At 39.6% G+C, this 22,548-nt stretch overlaps 4 protein-coding genes across 10 annotated transcripts in view; 3 read left to right on the top strand and 1 right to left on the bottom strand.

Annotated features, from left to right (window-relative positions):
- Window positions 1–3,209, top strand: part of pitpnm3 (PITPNM family member 3) — a 70,924-nt gene extending 67,715 nt beyond the window's left edge. For all 3 annotated transcript variants that reach the window (XM_079556994.1, XM_079556993.1, XM_079556995.1), the window contains 4 exons: window positions 203–352; window positions 1,837–2,020; window positions 2,271–2,399; window positions 2,480–3,209. In XM_079556994.1, the coding sequence (XP_079413120.1) occupies window positions 203–352; window positions 1,837–2,020; window positions 2,271–2,399; window positions 2,480–2,818 (802 nt within the window). In that variant the 3' untranslated portion in view covers window positions 2,819–3,209. The remainder of the gene's footprint in view (window positions 1–202; window positions 353–1,836; window positions 2,021–2,270; window positions 2,400–2,479) is intronic.
- Window positions 3,210–7,311: 4,102 nt separating this feature from the next.
- Window positions 7,312–12,907, top strand: LOC306962619 (multidrug and toxin extrusion protein 1-like; the record flags this gene model as incomplete). Its single annotated transcript, XM_079555816.1, has 17 exons — window positions 7,312–7,419; window positions 7,540–7,641; window positions 7,788–7,856; window positions 7,927–8,075; window positions 8,183–8,225; window positions 8,299–8,343; window positions 9,897–9,994; window positions 10,064–10,161; window positions 10,236–10,349; window positions 10,416–10,483; window positions 10,547–10,655; window positions 10,725–10,800; window positions 11,177–11,246; window positions 11,315–11,447; window positions 11,712–11,809; window positions 11,895–11,999; window positions 12,531–12,907. 17 exons carry the CDS (start codon window positions 7,312–7,314, stop codon window positions 12,816–12,818), a joined length of 1,773 nt encoding a protein of 590 aa, XP_079411942.1. The 3' UTR covers window positions 12,819–12,907.
- A 202-nt stretch (window positions 12,908–13,109) lies between these two features.
- LOC306963500 (multidrug and toxin extrusion protein 1-like) lies at window positions 13,110–17,332 on the top strand. 4 transcript variants are annotated; one of them, XM_079557073.1, is made up of 17 exons: window positions 13,110–13,342; window positions 13,422–13,523; window positions 13,716–13,784; window positions 13,853–14,001; window positions 14,627–14,669; window positions 14,739–14,783; window positions 14,885–14,982; window positions 15,068–15,165; window positions 15,230–15,343; window positions 15,412–15,479; window positions 15,562–15,670; window positions 15,741–15,816; window positions 16,197–16,266; window positions 16,524–16,656; window positions 16,756–16,850; window positions 16,921–16,985; window positions 17,058–17,221. In XM_079557073.1, the coding sequence occupies exons 1-17, from the start codon at window positions 13,262–13,264 to the stop codon at window positions 17,089–17,091; spliced, it is 1,449 nt and encodes a 482-aa protein (XP_079413199.1). In that variant the 5' UTR covers window positions 13,110–13,261; the 3' UTR covers window positions 17,092–17,221. The 4 variants fall into 4 exon arrangements, with proteins under 4 accessions (XP_079413199.1, XP_079413198.1, XP_079413200.1 ...); XM_079557072.1 differs by having other exon boundaries at window positions 13,111–13,342; window positions 14,757–14,783; window positions 16,921–16,974; window positions 17,058–17,332; XM_079557071.1 differs by having other exon boundaries at window positions 13,113–13,342; window positions 16,921–16,974; window positions 17,058–17,332.
- A 185-nt stretch (window positions 17,333–17,517) lies between these two features.
- slc47a3 (solute carrier family 47 member 3) lies at window positions 17,518–22,085 on the bottom strand. Of its 2 annotated transcripts, none has more exons than XM_079557103.1 (17): window positions 21,894–22,085; window positions 21,657–21,758; window positions 21,511–21,579; window positions 21,290–21,438; window positions 20,927–20,969; window positions 20,813–20,857; window positions 20,570–20,667; window positions 20,402–20,499; window positions 20,162–20,275; window positions 20,018–20,085; window positions 19,837–19,945; window positions 19,344–19,419; window positions 19,167–19,236; window positions 18,934–19,066; window positions 18,689–18,783; window positions 17,890–17,947; window positions 17,518–17,723 (listed from the first exon to the last, which is right to left on the bottom strand). In XM_079557103.1, the coding sequence occupies exons 1-17, from the start codon at window positions 21,999–22,001 to the stop codon at window positions 17,521–17,523; spliced, it is 1,638 nt and encodes a 545-aa protein (XP_079413229.1). In that variant the 5' UTR covers window positions 22,002–22,085; the 3' UTR covers window positions 17,518–17,520. The 2 variants fall into 2 exon arrangements, with proteins under 2 accessions (XP_079413229.1, XP_079413230.1); XM_079557104.1 differs by having other exon boundaries at window positions 17,890–17,932.
- Between the last annotated feature and the right edge of the window lie 463 nt (window positions 22,086–22,548).

Below are 22,548 nucleotides of genomic sequence, written 5' to 3'. Positions count from 1 at the left end.
GCTTTATGGCTTATGCATTTCCACTGTTATGAATTATTAAGTAAGGTGCTGCAGTCAAGGGGCTTACCGACATGAGATATTAGTGTGTGGCCTGCATCGTTGTGTTATGCAGTTTTAAATTATGGCCCTTGTTTCAGCTGGAGGCCTACAGCACATTGAGCTTGAGTTTCATTACTCTGTATTTCTCTCCTGTTTCCCCTAGAGGTGATCAAACAAGTGCAGAGGCCTACCTGACTGTGTTGCCGAGGGGTATGGAGTGTGTTGTCTTCAGTATTGATGGCTCCTTTGCTGCCAGTGTGTCAATCATGGGCAGTGACCCTAAGGTCCGCCCCGGAGCAGTGGATGTTGTCAGGTAAAAGTAACTGTCAAAGCTGGTTACTGCCTCTGTATGATTTATTTGTAAAGTGGAATACACCTTTCAGGCATAATTTAATGTATGATATGTAGACTGTGTCAACTGTGTCCCCATGAAGTCAATGTTAAAATCAGATTTGACTTTTTATTTGTAATATTCATTTATTCACAATGACCAAATTTAATTTCACATGATTTGCAGTTGTTTTTGTGTGTTTTTTGTTTTGGTTCTTCAGAAAGCCCACAAAGCGCTTTGCTTTGGGCTGCCAGATTCTGTGCTTCAAACCACATGGCCATAAAGCTAAATATTTGACAGGTTAAAAAAACTTAGCTTGTCTTTATTTTTGTTGTGTGGTTTTAAAGCAGTACTAAGTAACTCATGCACCTAGAGGCCATAAGCATCATTGCAGGTTTCGTAGCATTGTTACTCATTAAATGTCCATAAGGGCAAATACTACGCTGCCAGAAAAGACAAAAGGAGAGAGGAATATTGTACACCCAGTTACACAATGGAGATCATTTTTTTCACTCACTTAAGTGGCGCTAGCCCACAGTTAGCTTTGCCCGTTAGCCTGTTAGCTTCTTCTTCGTGATTCCGTTAGTGTGTATTGGTGACTCAGACCCGTAGGCAGCGAAGTTGCAATTGGGGTTTTCTGGCCAGAGACACCAGGGGGAGATGAATCATCCCACTAACATTTGTATTACCCCCAGAGGGACTAGGAAAAGGATTTATTAAGGTAAACAAGTGAGTTAGTACTGCTTTAAAACACTATATGGGGGTCATTTATCAAGACAGGTGCTAAATAGCGAGTGCAAGCTAAACAATAAAATATGCTATTTTGCATCATGTTGCACCTAATTTATCATTTGATATATCCTGTATTACAGAATTAGGACCACAAATTTGATATGTAAATGAGAGTTTGCTCCGTGTATTAAAAAAAAAAGCAGAAGAGACTGCTGATCCACTTTTTTGTACTTGTTTTGCGTGTGAGCAAACGCTTGGCAAATCACCCCTGAATGAGTGTGTGTTTGTGTGTGTGTGTTGCATACTTAACTGTCAAGACCACCTGTCCTCTATCTGTTTTAACCACCTGTGAAATGTGCAGCACTTCGTTGTAGAGTAGGTTTTAACCTTCAATCTGATTTAGCTGTAACTAAAAACTATTTGAGCTGCTGCTTCTCATCTGTTAACTCGCATCATGTGTGACCTCATACCTTTTCAATTTTTACACCCAGGAGATGGTATGGTCCTGTCTCCAGGCTGGATAGTTTCACCTTTGTCAAACATAAATAAAAACTTACATTGTTAACTCCATTTCCAAGACAGCGGCCACACTTTCTCTAGATTATTAATCGTTCACTTATCTAGTCTCTTCCACACCTTCACTTTAATATTTATGACAGCTTCATGTATGAATGTTAATACAAAACCCTCTTCCTTATATTCATGCTAAGCTGTTAACTCCCATTTGCATGCAGGCACTGGCAGGATCTGGGTTATCTGATCATCTACATCACGGGCCGTCCTGATATGCAGAAGCAGCGTGTGGTATCGTGGCTCTCGCAGCACAATTTTCCTCATGGGATGATCTTCTTTTCGGAAGGCCTGGTGCATGATCCCCTGCGGCAAAAGACCATCTTTCTCAGAAACCTCATACAAGAGGTACATCAGCTTACACTGCACGGAGTGTCTTATCTGATTTGACTATGATGCCTGTTTTCACATAACAAAGATAGGAAAACGCCTTGCCTATTTTGTCGCATGACTTACAGACTTAAGACATGCTTTAGACTTAAGCTGTTATTACGCGCCATCGTCTCAGGACCCGTTGCTATCCAGTATTTTTCTTTGTATCTAAGTTATTTCTTTTTACAAGCATGTCTCTAACTGCACCTTTTTCTTCCCTTGACAGTGTCACATTAAGATAAACTCTGCGTATGGATCCATGAAGGACATATCTGTTTACAACATGCTTGGCCTCAGTCCCTCACAGATTTACATTGTTGGACGGCCATCAAAGAAATACCAAAACCAGTGCCAGGTAACCTGACGCCTTTGTTTGTGATTGTTGTTTTTTTCCTCTCTGTGTACGACAGCTCAAAATTCTTTTCCTGTGTGCAGTTCTTGAGTGAAGGTTACGCCGCACACCTCTCTACTCTTCAGTTTGGCCACCGAGCCCGGCCCAAGAAATCCTCATCAGTTCGCATGGTCCTGAGGAAGGGCTCGTTCGGACTCTCGGCTAAACCAGACTTTCTGTGCAAGCGGACGCACCTGCGCAGGACCATGTCGGTGCAGCAGCCAGACCCGCCGTGCACAGCCAACCCCAAACCGGAGAGAGCCCAGAGCCAGCCCGAGTCGGACAAAGACCACGGCGGAGCAGGAGGAGGAGGTACAGGAGGAGCCGGGGGGCAGGGTGCCTGGGGACGGGCTTCAATGCTCCGGGGCGACACCACTCCGTAACACCATGACGGAGAGGGACGGATGGGCGTACAAAACTGCAACGGCTTACGCTGTTGCACAACATGCAGAGGGGATGTGTGCAGGGGTGAGCTGAGAGAGCGAGCAACATAAATCAAGGAAAAGTCGATCAATTCACCCAAATGTTAATTAAAACAAAACAAAAAAGAAGGCACTTATATGTTTTGGAAATATTGCATATTTATGTCCCTCAAAATGTATCTATTGTATTTTTTGCACTTATAATGCAGCATACACTTTGGCCGTGAAGATACTATGTGGCGAGTGTCATTTATAATTGTAAATAGCGGTGTATGTTTCCCTTTTTGCTCCAAATCCATCTTCCCTGTTCAAAAAAACAAACAAAAAAACAACCCCTGCCAACCATACCCACTTATACACAAAAATCAGCACTATGCATTTTGATGTACTCGAGTGGTAGAAGTTGGTGTAATATTTGTAAATATGTATTTTTGTTGAAAGAATGAAAGTTGTTTTTTGGCATATTGTTCTTTAAGGGGCACAAAGAAGCTTATCTGACGCAAACTAACGGATGACGACATATCATTCCCCTGTGAGATTGGACGGAAGGCACAGTTATTATGAGTCAGTACGTTTGTCTTGACCCACTGCTGGTTAGCTTGACCTCATGCTGACGCTACTACATAACCTGCTGAGAATATGTAATTTTTGTGTTTTGTCAGACCATTACCAACAGCGGCTCTAATACGTATTCATTGTTGAGGAGTATGTACATTTGATGAATTGGATAATGTGGTGAACCTGTGGGGCCTGCACTCATATGTGGGTGGTAGGTGGTCTTGTGGACTCGCTGTTGTATTCATCCTGCCCCAATACAAACACAGAAACACAATAGAGGACTCTCAAACACTGTGACTTTACGTGGAATGTGCCACACGTGGGCCCTGTGGCACCACTGGATTTTTTCCTCATCTGTCCTCTGCTCCCTCTGTTTTCCCCAGGGGAGCAGTCAGGCAGAACATGCTCCTGACAAAGCCCAGTGTGGTGGGCGAACGTGGCTCACCCCTGAGGTCGCATTTGCACTATGGAAGCATGACAAACCGGTCCTCCCTTAGCTGCAGTTCAGTGACTTGTGTATATTACATATCTCTGTTTTTGGATGAACATAAACAGATTAGCGGTGATTATGTCCAGAGAGAATTATAAGAAATGTTTACAGATGGTTGACTCTTATGTACACTATGTAAAAGGCAACATTATGCATATTTGGTGGTTTTTAGATAAGTGTACTATAAAGACCTTATTGGTGATATCAGGATGTTGTGACATCCATTTATCAAAGCTGCACTGAAAACAATGAAGTACAACAAACGACAGTCTTGTGCACTTGATATGTGGCTCTGCCCAAACTTATTTTTCTATGATGAAATATTGTACAAAGTAATATTTTGAGTAATGTGATGACTTGTTTAATCCGTAAACTGGTAGAGTATGCCTTATACTTGCATAGAGAACGTTCATTTATGACCAAATGTCTTTGACCAAAGTTTTGAGTTTACAGTTTCTTTATGACCAAGTACATTTGAATGTGATAGTATGTGAGAGATGACTGAATGTGGCAAAATTGTATTTATTTATTGTAAATATTTTTCTGTGGAAAGAATTTACAAAAGACTGGGGGGCATTGTAAGCCTTTTTGAATGTACTGTATTTTTCTTCCGTTTTCTTTTTATTTGGATCAGTGTCAGTTCAGGAAATGTGCAGTGAGAGTGAGATGTGCACTGCTTTTCTATACACCTGTGTGTTCAGTAATTATAGGTGTTTGATTACTGTGTGTATGCTCCCTGTAGTGCTGCCCCTGTAATTGTAAGGCACCAATTAGACCTAACTGATAATTGTTTAGCAAACATAATGAGTAGTTATGGTTAGTAGGCACTTAAATACTCCTCTTATGATTTCTAGTCACACAGAACAGACTTTATAAATGTTCAGACACAGTTACTAAATGGCAAACTGTGATTTCATGGTTAACTAACTATTTATTTCATCTTATGTAACATGTTACAACCATCTGTACAATAATTGTATTTATGCTCACAATTAAAAACATTGACATTTGTATTTCAGTGGGCTTTTAGTGATTTTTTGTGTAAACCTTGCCTAAATAAAACTAAATTGAATATATTTTAATTTAACCAGGTAGATTAAAGAATATGTGCAATATTTACAAAATTTTCATTTAATTATATTGACTTGGTTTGCCATTTATTAACTCCATCATTTGATAATTATATGCTGTTTTGCATTTGAATGCTACCTGTAAATGAAACTGGCCTCGGAACGAATGGGAAAAATCAGGTTATGTGGCAATTCGGATTTTAGTTTTGTACAAATATCCTGTGCTGTACATATTGTGTTGCGTAACCAAAAATGTCTCACACTACTGAAAAAATAAAGACCTTTCAGACAGTTTATCCTGTGACGTGACCTTGCTTAGTGAGCCATTTACAGAGTATTGGTATGGTCCTATTTAACGCTGCCTTTCTGCTTCAAGCTTCACCCTCGCAACCACCTCCTCCCGGACCCTGACTGAGGTATGTTTGGCAGTGAAACAGTTTCATGTCAGTCGTGAAATTAACTTATTTTGTGATAATAAAGAATGAGCCATTGCATTAGCTTTGTCATTCAAAATCAGTTACTTGAGCAGCTTCCATTTGTTTTACCTAATTATTATCGCTCATTTCTTATTATTCCATATCCCAAACAGTGATTTGAGCTTGACTGGAGTTTGCTTTCTCCCGTGAACTGGGGGTTGATTTCTAAATGCCAGCATATCAGTGAGGAATGCATTAATCTTGAAAGTGTATGTTAAAATGGATGACCTTCTGTCAATAGAAATACAATAAGGATCTTTCTGGGAAGTTTGTCTGGTTACCAAGAAAAATGTATTGATCACTTACAAGGGGCAAAGTTTGCAAGTTTGCTTGACACAAATCTTATTGTTGGAGAAGAAAATTAAGCGAATACAACTGCTATTGGTGAATTAAAAGTTCATTAATCTCATCAATCTTACAAGCTACTTCTTGCAGGAAGAAGCATTGAGGATAGAATTAAAACTCCAGCTCTGATAATGGAACTAATCCTAGATCAATATATTTTTTACGGGGAATTTTAAGGGAACATAATAAAAAAAGGAAAAATAAAAACATATTTTGTTTGCATAAAAAGAACAATCTTGAAGGTAGATTGAAAAAGCAATTGTGTGACATGCCATCCACTTGCAGAAGGTGGGTGAGCTGCCCCAGGAACATATCAGAGTGAGCCAGGTCATGAGACTTGACAGGTGCTGTCTCCACTGAGTACGCCTCGCATTTCTCACTCGATTAACCAAAGGTGTCGATATTTTATTCAGGCAAATGCCAGAAAATGTGCACATTGAGTTTAGGAATAAACTGATCCATTTGATATTCTTTATACAGGTATAGCACATATTTATCTTTCATGTATGCACATACATATAATACAAGTATAAAGCGCTCAAAAGCACAACTAAATCATCTAAAAAAAACAGCTACAGTATATGCAGTTTTAATAATAAAGCTACAGGGACAGCTGCGGCAGTGAGGTTTGTGGAGCACTGACAGGATGTCAGTCTCTGAACTGGAGCATGTTTAGGAAAATAATAAGTGACAGATACAAATGAGTAGCTCTGCTCACATGGTAATGGCAGTCATTGCTGGTTGGAGTGTAAACCCTAAGGACTAGACTGTCATGCATAGAGCCCTTAAATACTTTGTCTATGTTGCTAATTGTAGGCATGCTTGGTTAATGTTTTAGTGTATTCTTTCTTCTTCTTAAACGTCAGAAAATCCAAGTTCTGGAAAAGTGAAGGACAGACTCAAGGAAAAGCTGATTATTGATGGATTATTTTCATCTGAAGTCGGCAGCACATTCCAGAATATTCTTCTCACATGAAACATGAAGTGAACTATCTGTCTCCAACAGATTATTTACATTCATTGCAGAACAGCACATTTTGAATGAGACTAGAGCGTTGTTGAACATTATTGTAATGTGGAACACAGGTTAGTGTCTAAGACTAAAATCTGATTTGCATAATATCATTTTCTCACATATTTGGTTTAAACCGTTAATCAAAATACAGTCAGTGCATGTTTCACATCCTGCACCTGTTATCATATTCAAAACCGGTGTTGGTTACTTAGTATTCTGCTCAGAGCCAGCCATTACCACAGAACCATTTGCTCACTGAAAGTAATGAAATGCAAATATAAATGTAAGAGCATTGAAATCAACAGTTTTTATTTTATTTTATAAAAGATTGTATTTGTAAATGTGACAATGATGTCCTTAATGTTTAGACCATACACAAACATTTCAAAGTTCATTCTTGGTGTTTAGTTAAGTTTTCAGTGTCTGGGTCTTGACAAATTATGTAGAGCACAAAGGTTAATTGGTAACCTTTTAAATAGTGATAGTGCATTACAGTAGACATGGAGGCGTCCAGCGACCGGCTCTTCTGCTGCCCCTGGGTCCGGAAGCGACTGCCACAGGCCTACAGAGATGAGCTCTACCACATACTCAGGATGACTGCGCCAGTGGTAAGAAGCAAAGCATCCTGGCTGTACATTCATTTAAGATATTAAATCTAACCCACCATTTTGATGCAATATGTTGAGACAGCATTCTACCTTGTGCAAAACCAACATCTGTCATTCTAGTTAGTCACTCGAATTCTCAGTTACATGCTCCCCTTTGTGAACACCATGTTCTGTGGACGTTTGGGAAATAATGTGATGGCTGGCTATGGACTAGCTTGTGCTGTAAGTACTGTGTTCGCATATGACAGCATTATAGTTGATTTTGTCATTCTAAAATTACCACATATCTATCAACTGTAAGTCTTGAGCAAATATTTCACAAGAAGCAAGTGTTATACGTTTTCTCTTGCATTGTTTTTGTTTTATAGACTATCAATATCACAGTAGCTTCAACTGGATATGGTATTGCAGGGGCCTGTGATACTCTAGTGGCTCAGGTGTGAAACTATGAAAAACCAGTTCAGCTTTCTCCATGCTAAAGCCCTTGTGTGTCTCTGGGTTGTTCAGACTTTTGGGGGTAAGAACATGTTGCGTGTTGGAGTGATCCTGCAGAGGAGCATCCTCATCCTGCTGCTGTTCTGTCTGCCTTGCTGGGCGTTGCTCATCAACGCACAAGCCGTCCTGCTCTGTATGGGGCAGGACCCCGAGGTCACAAGGTGAAGTGCATCAACAGGCATTAACAACATCACTAATTTAATAAACTGCACTGTTTGAAATTTCACACAGTTGATTGTGCATTTACCATACTGTCATGTTTCTGTAGAATAGCCCAGATGTATCTCACAGCCTTTCTTCCAGCAGTGCCAGTAAGTGATGACTCCTCTACCCAACATCACTCATTCATTGCTTTTGCTAAATGTGGTCTCTTTTTGTTTTTAGGCAATGTTTATACAACACCTGCAGGTCTCCTACTTACAGAACCAGGTGCGCTTTTTACACAGTCCAACAGAACTCTTAAAAATACATGACATTATCAAAACCAGTGGTTTTTGGTGAGTCAGACAGACATTATTGCCAGTGATTCACAGCAAACTAGTTCACAATTGCACTTTCACTTTTGGAAGTGAGAGGAAAAAGTGTGAGAACCCAAATTGGAATTGAATACATAGCTGCCTATGTTGCTCATAAAATGTGGTCTGATCTTTATTTAAATCACAAGAATGAGTAAACAGAGTCTGCTAAAACTAATACCACCCAAACAATTACATGCTATCATATTTTTATTGACCATAACATGTAAACATTCACAGAACAGGGAGGAATAAGTGAGTACACCTCCTGGCGAAGAATCCTCCAAGAGCTAATTAGACAGATTTATGCAGACATTTAGAGTCAGGTGTGAGCCAACCTGAAGTCCAATCACTGAGGTGTGGCTTAAAGCTGCCCTGGGCACTGAAAAACACACACTAGTTAAAATTGTCTGTTGTTGAGAAGCATTGTCAGGTTTGCACCGTGCCTCGCTCAAAAGAGCTCTTTGAAGACCTTGTATAAAGGTGGAACCGGTTACAAAACCATCTCTAAAAGTCCACGGTTAGAAAAAAATGTCTATATGTGGAGACAGTTCAGCACTGTTGTTTCACTGTAAAGATGACTCCAAGGGCACCGGGCAGAATACTCAATGAGGTAAAAAAGAACCCTAGAGTATCTAGGGTTCTTGTGTGACTTACAGAAATCACTGGCGCATGCCAACTTCATGGGAGAACGCCATGGAGGAAGCCATGCATTGCTGCATGTTTGAATTTTGCAAAGAGCACTTGGATGCACCACTGCACTACTGGCAAAATATTCTGTGGACTGATGAAACCAAAGTTAAATTGTTTAGGAGGAACACACAGCGTCATGTGTGGGGGGAAAATGGAAAAGCACACCAATATCAAAACCTTATCCTCACTGTGAAGTATGGAGCAGGAGCATCATGGTGTGTGGCTGTTTGGTTGCCTCAGGGCCTGGACAATGTGCTATCATCAATGGAAAAATTAATTCACAAGTTTTTCCAGATGTTTTGCAGAAAAGCTTGAGGCCATCTGTCCAACAGTTGAAGCTCAGAAGAGGATGGGTGCTGCAACAAGACAATGAGGCAAAGCACAAAAGAAAATCAACTTCAGAATGGTTTCAGAGGGATAGAATACACATTTTGGAAGTCAAAGTCCTGGCCTAAACCCAATTGAGATGGTGTAGCATGACGTCAAGAAAGCCATTCACACCAGACATCAACCAGTTATTAATTATAAGGCTTTACATGTAATGGCCAATAATATAACATGTAATTGTTTAGGGGGATATGAGTTTAAGCAGACCCTGTTTACTCATTCTTGTGATTATAATACAGATCAGACCACATTTTATGACCAATTAAAGCAGAAATGTAAGACATTTCAAACGGTTCACATACCTTTTCCTCCCACTGTAGCACTTGTATATAAACATTCACTTTTATTCACTATACAGTCTCTATGTTTAGTCTGTTTCTTTTGAAGGTTATTATCCTGCCACAATTGTATGCTGCAGTTGCAGCAAACATAGCAAATATATTAACTAACTACATCCTTCTTCACTGGCTGGATCTGGGCATCAGGTGAGTGAACAGTTTACATATTACGTAGTTGCAGAGACTCAACTGTTTACTTGGTCTTTTTGCCCACAGTGGCTCGGTAGCAGCCAATGCCTTGTATCATTTTTATTCTTGTGGGTTTCTTTTTGCTTATATTCGGTGGAAGAAACTGCATGCTAAGACTTGGGGAGGTGAGGCTTTAGTGTTGCCTTGTTTCAGCATGTGAAACAAGCATGTGAAGATGGTCATTTTGCTCCATCTACAGGTTGGTCTGTGGAAGCACTACAGGAGTGGGGCTCTTACATGAAGCTGTCCATTGCCAGCACATTCATGAAGTGTGCCGAGTGGTGGGTTTATGAGTTCGGAGGATTCTTTGCAGGTACCAGACACACACAAACACAGCTCAACCATCTGTATTATTTATTTGTTTATTTCTTTCTTTTAGGAATGATGAGTGAAGATGAGCTGGCTGCCCAACATGGAGTCATAATGATAGCATTTATAACATACATGGTAGTTTGTTTTCTACTTGAATCTAAAATTTGTGTTTATTTTTAATCAACTTTGAATCTGTAGTTTCCTATGGGGATCCAAGCAGCAGCCTGTGCCCGAGTGGGTAATGCTCTTGGAGCAGGAGACACTTCTAGAGCAAAACTCACCATGAAATTCTCCTTTGGACTTGCAGGTCTGTTGATGAGAACTGTTGAAAATGTATAGTTTTCAAGCATCTATTATTCCAGTTTTGTTTTTGCAGCTGGCTTTGCCATTGCTGAGGGTATTGTGCTTGGTTCCATTAAACATGTTATTGGATACATTTTTACCAATGATGAGTAAGTACAGTAGGCCTAGACAGGGGTTCTCAAACTGTGGTACTGGTGGTACTTGGGAAATGTCTTGAACCTACCTGCCTTAACTTCTCTTGGACAGTTATGTATTTATTGCTTTTTTATGTGTTATCTATCTATCTTCTTATGGTGGTACTCCGGAACATCTGCAATCTTAGACTCTACTCTTTTTAATTAAACCCTTCTTAAGACCAGGTCTAATCCTGATTTAATTTAGATCTAGGTCTGGTGGTACTTGGAAGGTCAAATAATGAATAATAATAAAGTGATACTTGGAGTGGAAAGTTTGAGAACCACTGGTTTATGCATGAGTTATTTATGGACGCGCAGAAATCATGTAATATGTACACATGCTTTTCAGGAAAATTGTAAGCCTCATTTCTCACTTGATGAATGCTTACTGTTTCCTCCAGTTTTTTGATGGCCTTGTGGTGAGTTGTTTTTGTTTTTTGCACTTCTTGGTGTCAGGTGAACATTAATGAATGCACACTATCCACAGTGCACATCCAGTGGCATCTTTGTGGGCTCAGGGAAACAGAAGATCCCAGCTGTGGCTAACATCTTTGGTTACTACGGCATTGGACTCTCAATGGGAGTGGTGCTCATGTTTGTTGCAAAGCTAAGAATTTTAGGTAATGTAGTCGGTGTCTCATGTAATTGTTCATTATTAACCAAGGGGGACATGCTACAACTTCTTACCTCACTGTAACAGTGACAATGTCACTGTCAGAGTTAAAGCCCCACTGTGTCTAAAATGAAGCAGTTTATTAGAATAAAGGACTTTGAGAAGCATATAAGGCATAGAACAAACAGATTGCACTATCATAATTCTGAGTTCAATTTTGAACTAATTAATATGCCTATTTGATAAGATTCCACACTGTTTCTCTACACAGGTTATTGGCTTGGATTGTTAATTTGCGTAAGTTTACAATCAACCCTTTACATTATTATCATTATCTTCAAGTTGAATTGGAAAAACATAACAGATGAGGTAAACTATACTATAATAATAACTTATCTTTATGTTTATAACAAGACTGTATCCATGAGCAAATGATGTGGTTCTGTTGTTACAGGCTGTGAAACGAGCACGCAAAAACAACTTGGTATCATCAAATGACACAACGCTATTAGAAAATGCTGGTAATGACACTTCTGTACAGAGCCCTGGGGCTGGAAATGTAAGTATTATCATGATGGAGTCATGGCTGACAGTTAATACATTATGTTTCCAAACATTGCTGTGACTATTTCTAATGATGCTTCAATATTTTTGAGTAGTTATTGACTGTGTCCATGCTACTTCTGTATGTGGGAAACAGTTATGTTTATACTATAAAAAGTTAGAACAGTATAACACTTTTCTGAAGTATTGTGATTGCAATTCCATTTGTGGTGTGTGTTTAAAAAATAAAATGTTTAAGGGCATGTTTAAACAGGTAATATTTGAGAGAAGACTGAACAGCTAAACTAGTACAAGAATCACAATCATTAGTGAGTTAGCATGTTTCCTTAAAAATATGGGACACATACTTTGCCTGCATACAATAATATGTGGCCTGAATAATTGCAGCCATGGCAATTGGAAGTAAGAAGTGAACTGCTCTCTTTGGCCTTTGGTTGTCACTAGTGATTTTTCATTCTGTTTAAAGGTCAAGCATAAGTAATGTGATGTACTGCATGACTAATTCATGCGTTATCCTCTCTCGCAGCTGGTGGATGGCCGCAAAGCTACGTGTGCAGGAAGTTATGAATCAATGAAAGAGGAAAACTCTGGCCACAGGCAGGGGAGACGTGGTCTGTCCTCCACTCAGCTGCTCCTCAGGCGTGGACTGGTGGCACTGGGTGCTGTGGCCCTGCTGGCTGTGGGGGTCATGGTGCACTTTGTGGTGCCTCTTTCTGAGTCACAATCCCTGGAGACTAACTCCACTTTGGACTGGAGCAACACAACGGATGTCCCAACGCTGCTGTTCCCATCACAGCCATCGTCAGCATACTGAGATTGGAAATGTTGGGCTAAGCTAATGGCCAGTCTTGGTAATCAAAAAAAGCTCTCTGGAGGACCAGACATCTACATTTGTATCAAGTAAAAACATCAACAATATGCATTCTTATTTTTTAGAAAATTCACTAAATACGAGTAAATACTGTAAAATGTTTCTGTGTTATTAAAATTTTACATGGGTACGTTTATTATTGTCTTTTGTTATGTTGGTATTTTCATTTTATAAAAAGGGGGGGGGGATCAAAACATAAATTACCCCTAAAAGCTTGCTTTGATTGAACCATTCTCTCACACACTTTGTTGTCTTTGCTTCTTTGGCCGCGTTCCAAGGCAGCTGAGACTACATCCCATCACCCCAACTATCCCAACAGTCAAGTGCTTAAAAACGTTATTAGAAAAGGAAGACTTAACTTTCTGCAGACTACTTTAGCAGCCAACATGGAGCAGTCCTTGTGTCATAGGATTGCACTGGCCTATAGAGAAGAACTATGCCATATCCTCACATTGAGCGGGCCACTGGTGAGGAGGCTATCTGTAGCAAAAAAAAAGTATTTGAAAGGCTTTATCAAACTTATTTGTAATGACTTTATTAATGCAGCTGTTCTCCCGAATCTTCAACTTCCTGTTGCCGTTTGTGGTGACCATGTTCTGTGGACGTCTGGGAAACAAAGTGATGGCTGGCTATGGTTTGGCTTCTGCTGTAAGTTCACTCCTATACGAAAAGTAAATGTACTGTGTTTGGAAATGGTATTTTATCTCAAAGGCAAAAATAAATATGCAATGAATTGCACTATTTTTAATGAAAGACTGCACTGTAAACTATAAATTATAGATAAGCCTATAAGATTTGTTGAGTTATGAATAAGCTGTTTTTTTTATTTTTTATTCTTAGACAATAAATGTTACCACAGCAGCAACAGGATTTGGTCTAGCAATGACTTGTGATACTCTGGTGTCTCAGGTTTGGAAAAAATACATTACATTCTTGCAAACATTATATTACTGGCTAATGTATTGTGATTATCCAAGACTTTTGGGGGTAAGAACCTGTTGCGTGTTGGAGTAATCCTACAGAGGGGTATTCTCATACTCCTGCTGTTCTGTCTGCCTTGCTGGGGGATGCTCATTAACGCACAGGCCATCCTGCTCTGTCTAGGACAGGACCCTGAGGTCACCAGGTAACAAGCTCCCCTGAGCACTAACAAACCACTGCTGCATTTCAATATATTCACTGCTACACTCTACGTATATTATAGCATTCACATTTATGACATTGACCTCTCCAGTCATGCACAATGTACTCACTGCAAGCCAAATGAGAGACAATGTCAATAGGGCTGGGTGACATAGCAATATAAATTGAATGATGATCTGATACCTGTGTTGACCTGCTATTTTGGTGAATCAAATTCAAATAGTTTTTCTGTATAATGTAGCTCAATGTCGAATACAGACACTTTCCCCACTAATCATGATCTACATTTGTTTATGATATCGTCAAACCCTTCTGTGGCAGTCTTTGTGAGGCCCGGCGGTGCAGCGGTTTGTGCCCTTGCATCACAGCAAGAAGGCCCTGGCTTCAATCTGTGTGGATTTTGCATTTTCTACTCATGTCTGTGCACCAGGGAAAACATGTACTATAACCAGGAGAATGAGAATGTGTTTGTGAGTGTGGGACAATGAATGAAAATTAGCCCATGGTTAAGCTGTGTTTACATACCTGAATCTCATCCGTGTTCTCAAACATGCTTTGTCCCGACCAAAAAAGCAAATGAAAAAGAATGCATATATTTGTTGTTGCAGAATAGCACAGCTGTATATAAGGGTCTACCTTCCAGCTGTCCCAGTAAGTATTAGTGTTAATAGTCTAAAACCAAATTTTTATTTAATTACCGCGTTCTCTCTTTCTCATCAGGCAATGTTTCTATACCAGCTTCAGGTGTCCTACCTGCAGAACCAGGTGCTGAATCTCAGACCACATCAGGATCCTCCAAGATAACTTAAAATTTGGGTTGGAACTTAAATACTTTTAGGATTTAACTTTCTGTCTCTGTTTTGAAGGGAATTACTCTGCCTCAAGTATATACTGCGTTGATGGCAAATGTTGCTAACATTGGAACCAACTACATCCTCCTGTATTGGCTGGATATGGGGGTGAAGTAAGAATGCTTAATACAAAGCAAACCCAAGTCTATCACTACTTCAATTATATTTCATCGTGACTATAACCATGTTTGTTCACAGTGGATCAGCAGTGTCCAACACTCTGTCTCAGATTTACATATGTGTCTTTCTCTTTGCCTATATTCGATGGAAAAAGCTCAATGCAGCAACATGGGATGGTAATTGAACAGTAGTCAAATAATGTTTTACCAGAGGTTTTTTATTGTCTTGCTCCCCCTGCAGGCTGGTCTGTGGAAGCACTACAAGAGTGGGGCTCCTATATGAAGTTGGCCATTCCCACTACAATGATGAAGTGCTTTGAGTGGTGGGTTTATGAGTTTGGAGGATTTTTTGCAGGTGATGTTAATGCAACATTTTAAGTATGTTTTAGCTATTTAAATTCTAAAGTCAATTTAAAAAAACAGGAATGTTAAGTGAAGACGAACTTGCTGCCCAACATGCAGTTATGATGGTGACATTGATAACATACATGGTAAAGAATTCTTTTTAAATTACCCATCTGTCACAATTATTCTGGCTAGTTATTAATTTGTAAAATCCAAACATTTATCCAGTTCCCACTGGGCATTCAAGCAGCAGCCTGTGCTCGAGTGGGAAATGCCCTTGGAGCAGGAGACACTTCTAGAGCTGTTCTTGCTTGTAAAATCTCCCTCACACTTGCAGGTTGGTCTGACATGTTTTAGACACTATATTAGTGACATAATTATTGTGAGGTTTTTAATTTTAATTGCAGCAAGCATTGCCTTGATTGAGGGTGTTGTACTTGGTTCTGCTAAAAATGTGATTGGCTACATTTTTACTTCGGACAAGTAAGTGTCTGTTTAACTGTATTTTATTAAACTTAAAATGAAAGAAGGAAAAAAACTTTTTCCAATGACAGTGGCCCAGAAGGTAGAGCATGTCTTATAACCAAATATATTCCATTTCACTCAGTATTTATTTCACTCAATTATTTCAGTGTATCACTAATCGGGGCCATACCATTGGACGTATAATACATAAGTATATGTGCAGAAAAACTGCTTCAATATTGAGTGCATATAAGGTGAAATACATCAAGGTTTTTTCAGGGTTTACAAACTGTAGTAGTTATTTCTGAAATTATATATTTTTTCCATTTTATTCAATCTGTATTTTCACTTGTTCATCAGTTGGTGCCTGGTAAATGTGTCCTTTTTATATCTTACAGAAAGATTATCGACCTGGTTGCTCATCTGATGAACGTGTACTGTTTTCTACAATTCTTTGATGGTCTTGTAGTAAGTAGACTTTTCCTTTGGCTTATACAGTCTACTGTACACAAGAGTTCAAGTGTTACTCCAAAGAGGAATCCAATCCCATAATAATCCAGAAAGAAGCAAACAGTGTCAATTCTGTTTACTTACTCCACTTCTGATGCTCACACAGGCAACTGGTCACGCACACAGGCAGTAGGAAATTACATAGTCATGAGAATGCTGTTTTTATTTTATTTTTTCCTGTTTATCAAACAAAGACAAGTGTTACTGTCCTGCAGTGTGTGTGCACAGGCATCTTTGTGGGCACAGGGAAACAGAAGATCCCAGCTGTTGCTAACCTCATTGGATACTACGGCATAGGACTCTCTCTTAGTGTGACCTTCATATTTGTAGCAAAAATGAGGATTTTTGGTAAGTAACATTTAGGTTTGTAATATCTAATACTCTTCAACATATACATGCATGGTAGAGGAAATGTGATGACAAACCAGTCTTGTTTTTCCTACTCAGGTTTTTGGCTGGGCCTGCTTATTTGTGTCATTCTGCAGTCCACGTTTTTCATTGTTGTCATATTCAAGTTGAACTGGAGGAGAATGACAGAAGAGGTAAACTGGCCAGTCCGTGACTATGATGAGGTTGCATGCAGTGTACAAAAATATGTTTGTTATTTTGTAGGCAGTAAAGCGAGCCCACAAGAACAGTGACGTAGCTGCTGCCCCATCTCAGAGCGTGGGTACTTAGTATAGTCTATACAACAAAATATTATTTTCTATCTACAATTGAATTTGTAGTATATTGTATTTTTGTTCCAGCTTTCTGATGCTCACACAACAGAGTGCCCCGTGAGACAGAGAGCAGAGATTGCAAGTCTGCAACTGTCCATGTCTAAGCTTATCATCAGAAGAGGGATCACTGTCCTCGCTGCTATTGGACTTCTTGGTCTGGGAATAACCATCCATTTTGTTGTGCCTTTGCCCCAGGCAGCAGATGTTTCTTTATTTTGGCTCAACAGCACACTTAAGTCAAATCACTCAGCCACAATAGTTCAAAATAAAACATTGCAATAAATTAAGATAGAAATTTTATAACTTAACTCTTAACTTTGGGTTGTATCAGTGTTACATTTAGACTGTTTTCTCTGCCTGTTGCTTTTGCAAACTTGAAATCTCTTGACAGCTCTATAATCTGCTCTGTGCTTCTGTCCCATAAACATACTGTATGCATCAGCACTTGCTTAAGGCGTCAAATACTTTAACAACAACATAACTAAGCAGATCACGTTATGGAACTTTGAACAAGTTCATTTGTAGTAATTCCCACTGCTAGAATGAAAAGCATGGCTGCCAGGGCCAGGCCCCTGCGCAGCACCGCAGTCCTGTGTGGAAGTCTCTCAGATCCACAGTCTGCCACTGAGGTCTCTGTGTGGACCAGCTCCTGGAGGTCCATCTGATGTGGTCCTGTATCCTCACTGATGGCAACTGGAGAACATGGTGTATTCAAGAAGTGCAGTGTTAATGTTCTGTATTCAGTAAATTAGACACACAAAATGCTCAACATAAAAAGTCATCTATCTTACAGTATACAACCAACCTGATAATAATGATTAATTATGATTAATACGTTTACAAAGTAAAAAAGTCTTACATGCATCTGTGGTGTTTTCACCAACTCCCGCTCGAATCTTAGCCTGAGAAAGATATGGCTTGAATTGCAAATACAGACAAAATATCATGTGTTCAAGGTTGCTTTCCTCTTCTCGTATTTGACAATCATATACAGGTACAACTCAGAAAATTTGAATATTGTATTGCGTTTTCTCATAAATACTAAACTTGCACTTTTATACCAAAAACAAACAAAACTCTATGTAGACACAGTGCTGGGTTCCAAAGATGTCCTCTACAACACACATTAAGAAGCTAAGAAACACAGTGAAAGAACAGTGTCCTATAAAGTCCATGTTACTGACTCTGGTTCTGTTTAGGAAACACACGGCTGCGGATGCTTGTTTTGATTGTTTTCTTCTGCATTCTATTGATAATCTCCAACACAGTCTTTCTTAGTGCTCAGGTTCCCAAGACACGGTTACACACAGCGTTATAATGTACGACTAACATCTTTCCCATTGACTTTGAATGAGCAGCCCTCATCACTATGACACCGAACTGGTCATGAAGATATGAAGAGATATTAAAAACTTCAGAAATAAATAAATTAATTGTTTTCACTTTTTCTTCAAATATGTAATATGTAATTTTCAATTTAGCAGAAATTTAGCAGAAAAACAACACTGCTTGTGGTGGTTTTTTTTTTACTGTGTTACTAAAAAGTAAAAGTATAAATACATGTGTTTTTTAATTGATTTGAGAAAATGTACTTTTACACAATATTCTAATTTTCTGAGATGTACCTGTATATTACAGCCATATACAGTAAGAATTACCTCAGCTGTTGCCTTTTCCCAGTTCATTCGAGCCATGTAGATTAGCAGGAATGAGCATTGTAGAAACACACAGATAAACAAACCTGTCCAAAGACCTGCCGAGCACATTACTGTTTAATGGTTTTCCTTTAGCACGCAAACCACCTTCTCTGGGACAAATAACCTGGAGGTTTGCCTGAATTGCTCTGACCATGACATGCACTGCACTGACAACTTAAAGCATATAAACAAGTCATAAATCTTACCCTTTATTCCTAGCTTGGCTGCAAACATAAGAGGCACTCCAATGGGGAATCCAATCCCATAATAACCCAGAAAGTAGCAAACAGCCCCAATTCTCTGTTTACCTGCTCCCCTTATGATGCTCCCACAGGCTGCCTGGTCACGCACACAAGCAGTGGGAAATTACATAGTCATGAGAATGCTGTTTGTACTTTTTTGTTCCTGTTTTTCAAACAAAGACATAGCAGATACTTACTGAAATTGCATCTAAAAGAATAAATGGAGCATAGAAGGCTATAATCTCAGAAACTCGGTCTCTGATTTGTCTGTAAAAGAACTAATGACATTTAAAAAGTATAAATTCTGGTAGGATTAAGTAAAAAAGCCAGCTTTAATTATTTGTTAACATGAAATATAAATATATGTTACTCACTCGTCATAAGTAAAAACATAGGAGATATGGTCCTTAAGGCCTCCTATCAATGAAGCCAAGCAGATAGACACTATTCCTGTGTAAAACACAAAAGGAATTGCCACAGTATGTTTTATTATTTGATAATTAAATGCAAAACATTTAAACAACTGTAACAGTTTCCAAAGTGCACCACACAGAAGGAATGCAAAGAATAAAGGATTTATGTATTGGTTTATTTGGTCGGAACAGTGCATGTTAATGAACATACATGCGTCTCACACCGGATTGTAGCTTTGGGCTAATTTCCATCCGTCGTCCCCATGCACACACTCAAACATCCTTGCCTATTGTACGTGTTTTTAGCAGTAGGGGAAACTGGAGTACCCGAAGGAAACCTACGCAAACACAGGGAGAACATGCAAACTCCACAAAGAAAGGCCCCGTCCAGGTGGGAATCGAACCCGGGACCTTCGAGCTGTGAAGCATAAGCACTAACCGTTACAACACTTACCTGCGCAAAACATTGTAACTTTTGCAGTCAACTTGGCTTGGTCTGTATTTCCTGCTCCTAAAGCATTTCCAACTCTTACACTCCCAGCCACACCAAATCCTGCCGGAAACTAGAAACAATTTGACATAAACGTAAAAGTGATCATTAATAACAACAACAAAAACAATGTATTTCTGGTCACCATGTATGCGATATTGGCCAGCTGGAGGATGACTGACTGAGCTCCCAGCTCTGTTTCACTGATTATACCTGGACATCACAGTTTTAAGAGTTTCATGCAGTTTCATTGTTAATGTGTTCATTATGTACTGTGAAAATAGTATACCTGCTAAAAAACCTCCGATCTCATATGTCCACCATTCAACACACAGCATGATCATACTGGGTATGGCCAAGTGAATGTATGAACCCCAATCCTGTAGGCAATCCCGGGACCACCCTGGACATGTTAGATTTACATTAGATTTAACAACCATAAAATATGGCAGTATAACTTTGTTTAAAAAAAGAAAAGGAACAAATGAATTAAAAAATGTGTGTGTAGATGCACAAAGAATGGCCTTACCTCCCCATGAAGCCTTGTGAAGACCTTTCCAGATAATGTAGACCCAGAGAATCACAACCATCGCAAATTCAGACAAACAACTGGCTACAGCGGAGCCTCTGTAGAAAAGATTGAACGGAGTGAAATGTAGGTGTGATGGTAGAAGGACCTGATTCATGTAATACTTACGTGACTCCAAGGTTCAGGACAAAGATGACAATATAATTAACAAAAGCATTAAGAATATTGACCACAAGACCAGTGATAACCTGTGGCCATATAATTCCCTAAAATCACATTTCAAATATAATATGGTTATACGTCACTTGTCAACAAATGTATAAAAACTGATAAAAACTCATCAAAGATCAAAAACCCAAATAGAAGCTTAATTAAACACTAAACACTTGTAACACACTACAATAGAATTACCTGGCTTTGTAGATATCTTAATTGAAGCGAAAACATAAAAGTGGCCTAAAAGAACACACACAAAAGAATCATAGACCCATACATTAAATTAAAAAAACTAAAGTAAGCGCTTACAGGGAGAGCTGGCATGAAGATCTTCACATACATTTGAGCCAACCTGAGAAGTGGAGACCCAGAATAATAACTACAAAAAATAGATCAATGTAATAACCAGGGCTTGACGTTCACTTTTTTTGCTTACTGCCCACCGTGGTGAGTGCATGTCAAATATTATGAGCCAAACTAAGCTTTTACTAGTTTCCAGAATTCAACAGTGCTTTGTCATTCAGTTGTATGTCATGTTATTACATGTTTCTATTGCCAGCCGGACTCTCTGGACATTCTCAAAACACAACTCAAAACTTACAAATAAATCTCGCAGCATTGGGCTCGTTGGCAAGTATCGTGTAATGTCAAGCCCAAGTGACAATATCTGACCTGGCAACCTCGGGTTCCTGTCCTACTGCCAGCAGGATGGGCTCAGTGTTAATCAGGATGGCCCAGCAGGGGAAACAAGCTAATGTTAGAATGAGTATGGCCCGTTGAAGAATTACTCCAATTCTGAAGTGATTTCCCCCTCCAAAAATCTGAGAGCAAAGACAGCCTGTTAGGACAATGCTTGTTGAAATGTAAATACTTGGAAAATAGGAAGAGGCTACCTGAGAAAGTAGAGTATCACAGGCTGAGGCCAAACCAACTCCAATGGATATACCTGTAACATTGATGGCCTGTGGGAAAGAGAATGCAGTATTTAATATAATCTCTATAATAGACCTACATTTGGTCAAAACTGATGGTTACTTACAGATATGGCCAATGACACTGATGCCAGCTCCACTTTGCCCAGGTGACCACAGAATATAGTGCTGACAAAATTGACTAAAAAGGCCATCATCTGGGCCAAAAACTATACAGATCAAAAAAAAGAAAGAAAGTAGAGAGAGAGAGAGAGAGGGAAAAAAAGAACAAATAAAAATCATTATGCAAACATCGGACAGTAGGTCATAGGGCGAGTAGGGTTATTATGAGACAGACTACTCACCACAGGCACAGCCAATTTTACAAGTTCACGTACTTCGGCCTTACAGCCGACAGGGACAAAACTGCGAATTCTTGTTGTCCAAGAAGTGGCTGTTGTGTTTTGAGCCATTTCTTGTTGTGATTTTAGACTATAGTTTCAGTCAAACGGCGCAGATGAGGCACACACGTCAGTTCCTTATTCTATAATGATGAAATGTGCTGCCGTCAAATGCAAGCATGTGTCATGTGGTCAATAAAACCTGGCCACTCCTCCTGTGCTTCAGTGTGTTCGAGATGAGGCAGACGGACGCAGTTTTGACAGCCGACTGCAGACGCACGGTGCATGCCGGTTAGATTTCTGTCCGACTTGCTCCAGACGGGCTCATGTCACGGGCACGTGGGGCACGGAAAGATCGTGAGACCCCAACGAGAGCAGCCGACTTGATCTGCCGCTGCATCTCTCCAGAGGCAACTGCAGCGGCTCCACGGCCGCGTGCATGACGGGAAAACGCCCACCTGTCCGCGGCTCACGCTCAGGTGATTGGATACGAGTCTGCTGTGATCAGAAACGTGCTCCTCGCCCCCTCCCCTCTCCTCTTTAGATCTGAGCAAATAAACTATGACTGAAACTATTAAAGTTTTGTATCGCCCCTAAAATAGAGCTCATGTTTAATGAT

The sequence above is a fragment of the Gobius niger genome (genome assembly GCF_951799975.1).
Source record: "Gobius niger genome assembly, chromosome: 1".
NCBI classification, from domain to species: Eukaryota; Metazoa; Chordata; class Actinopteri; order Gobiiformes; family Gobiidae; genus Gobius; species Gobius niger.
This window is presented reverse-complemented; position numbering and strand designations above follow the sequence as displayed.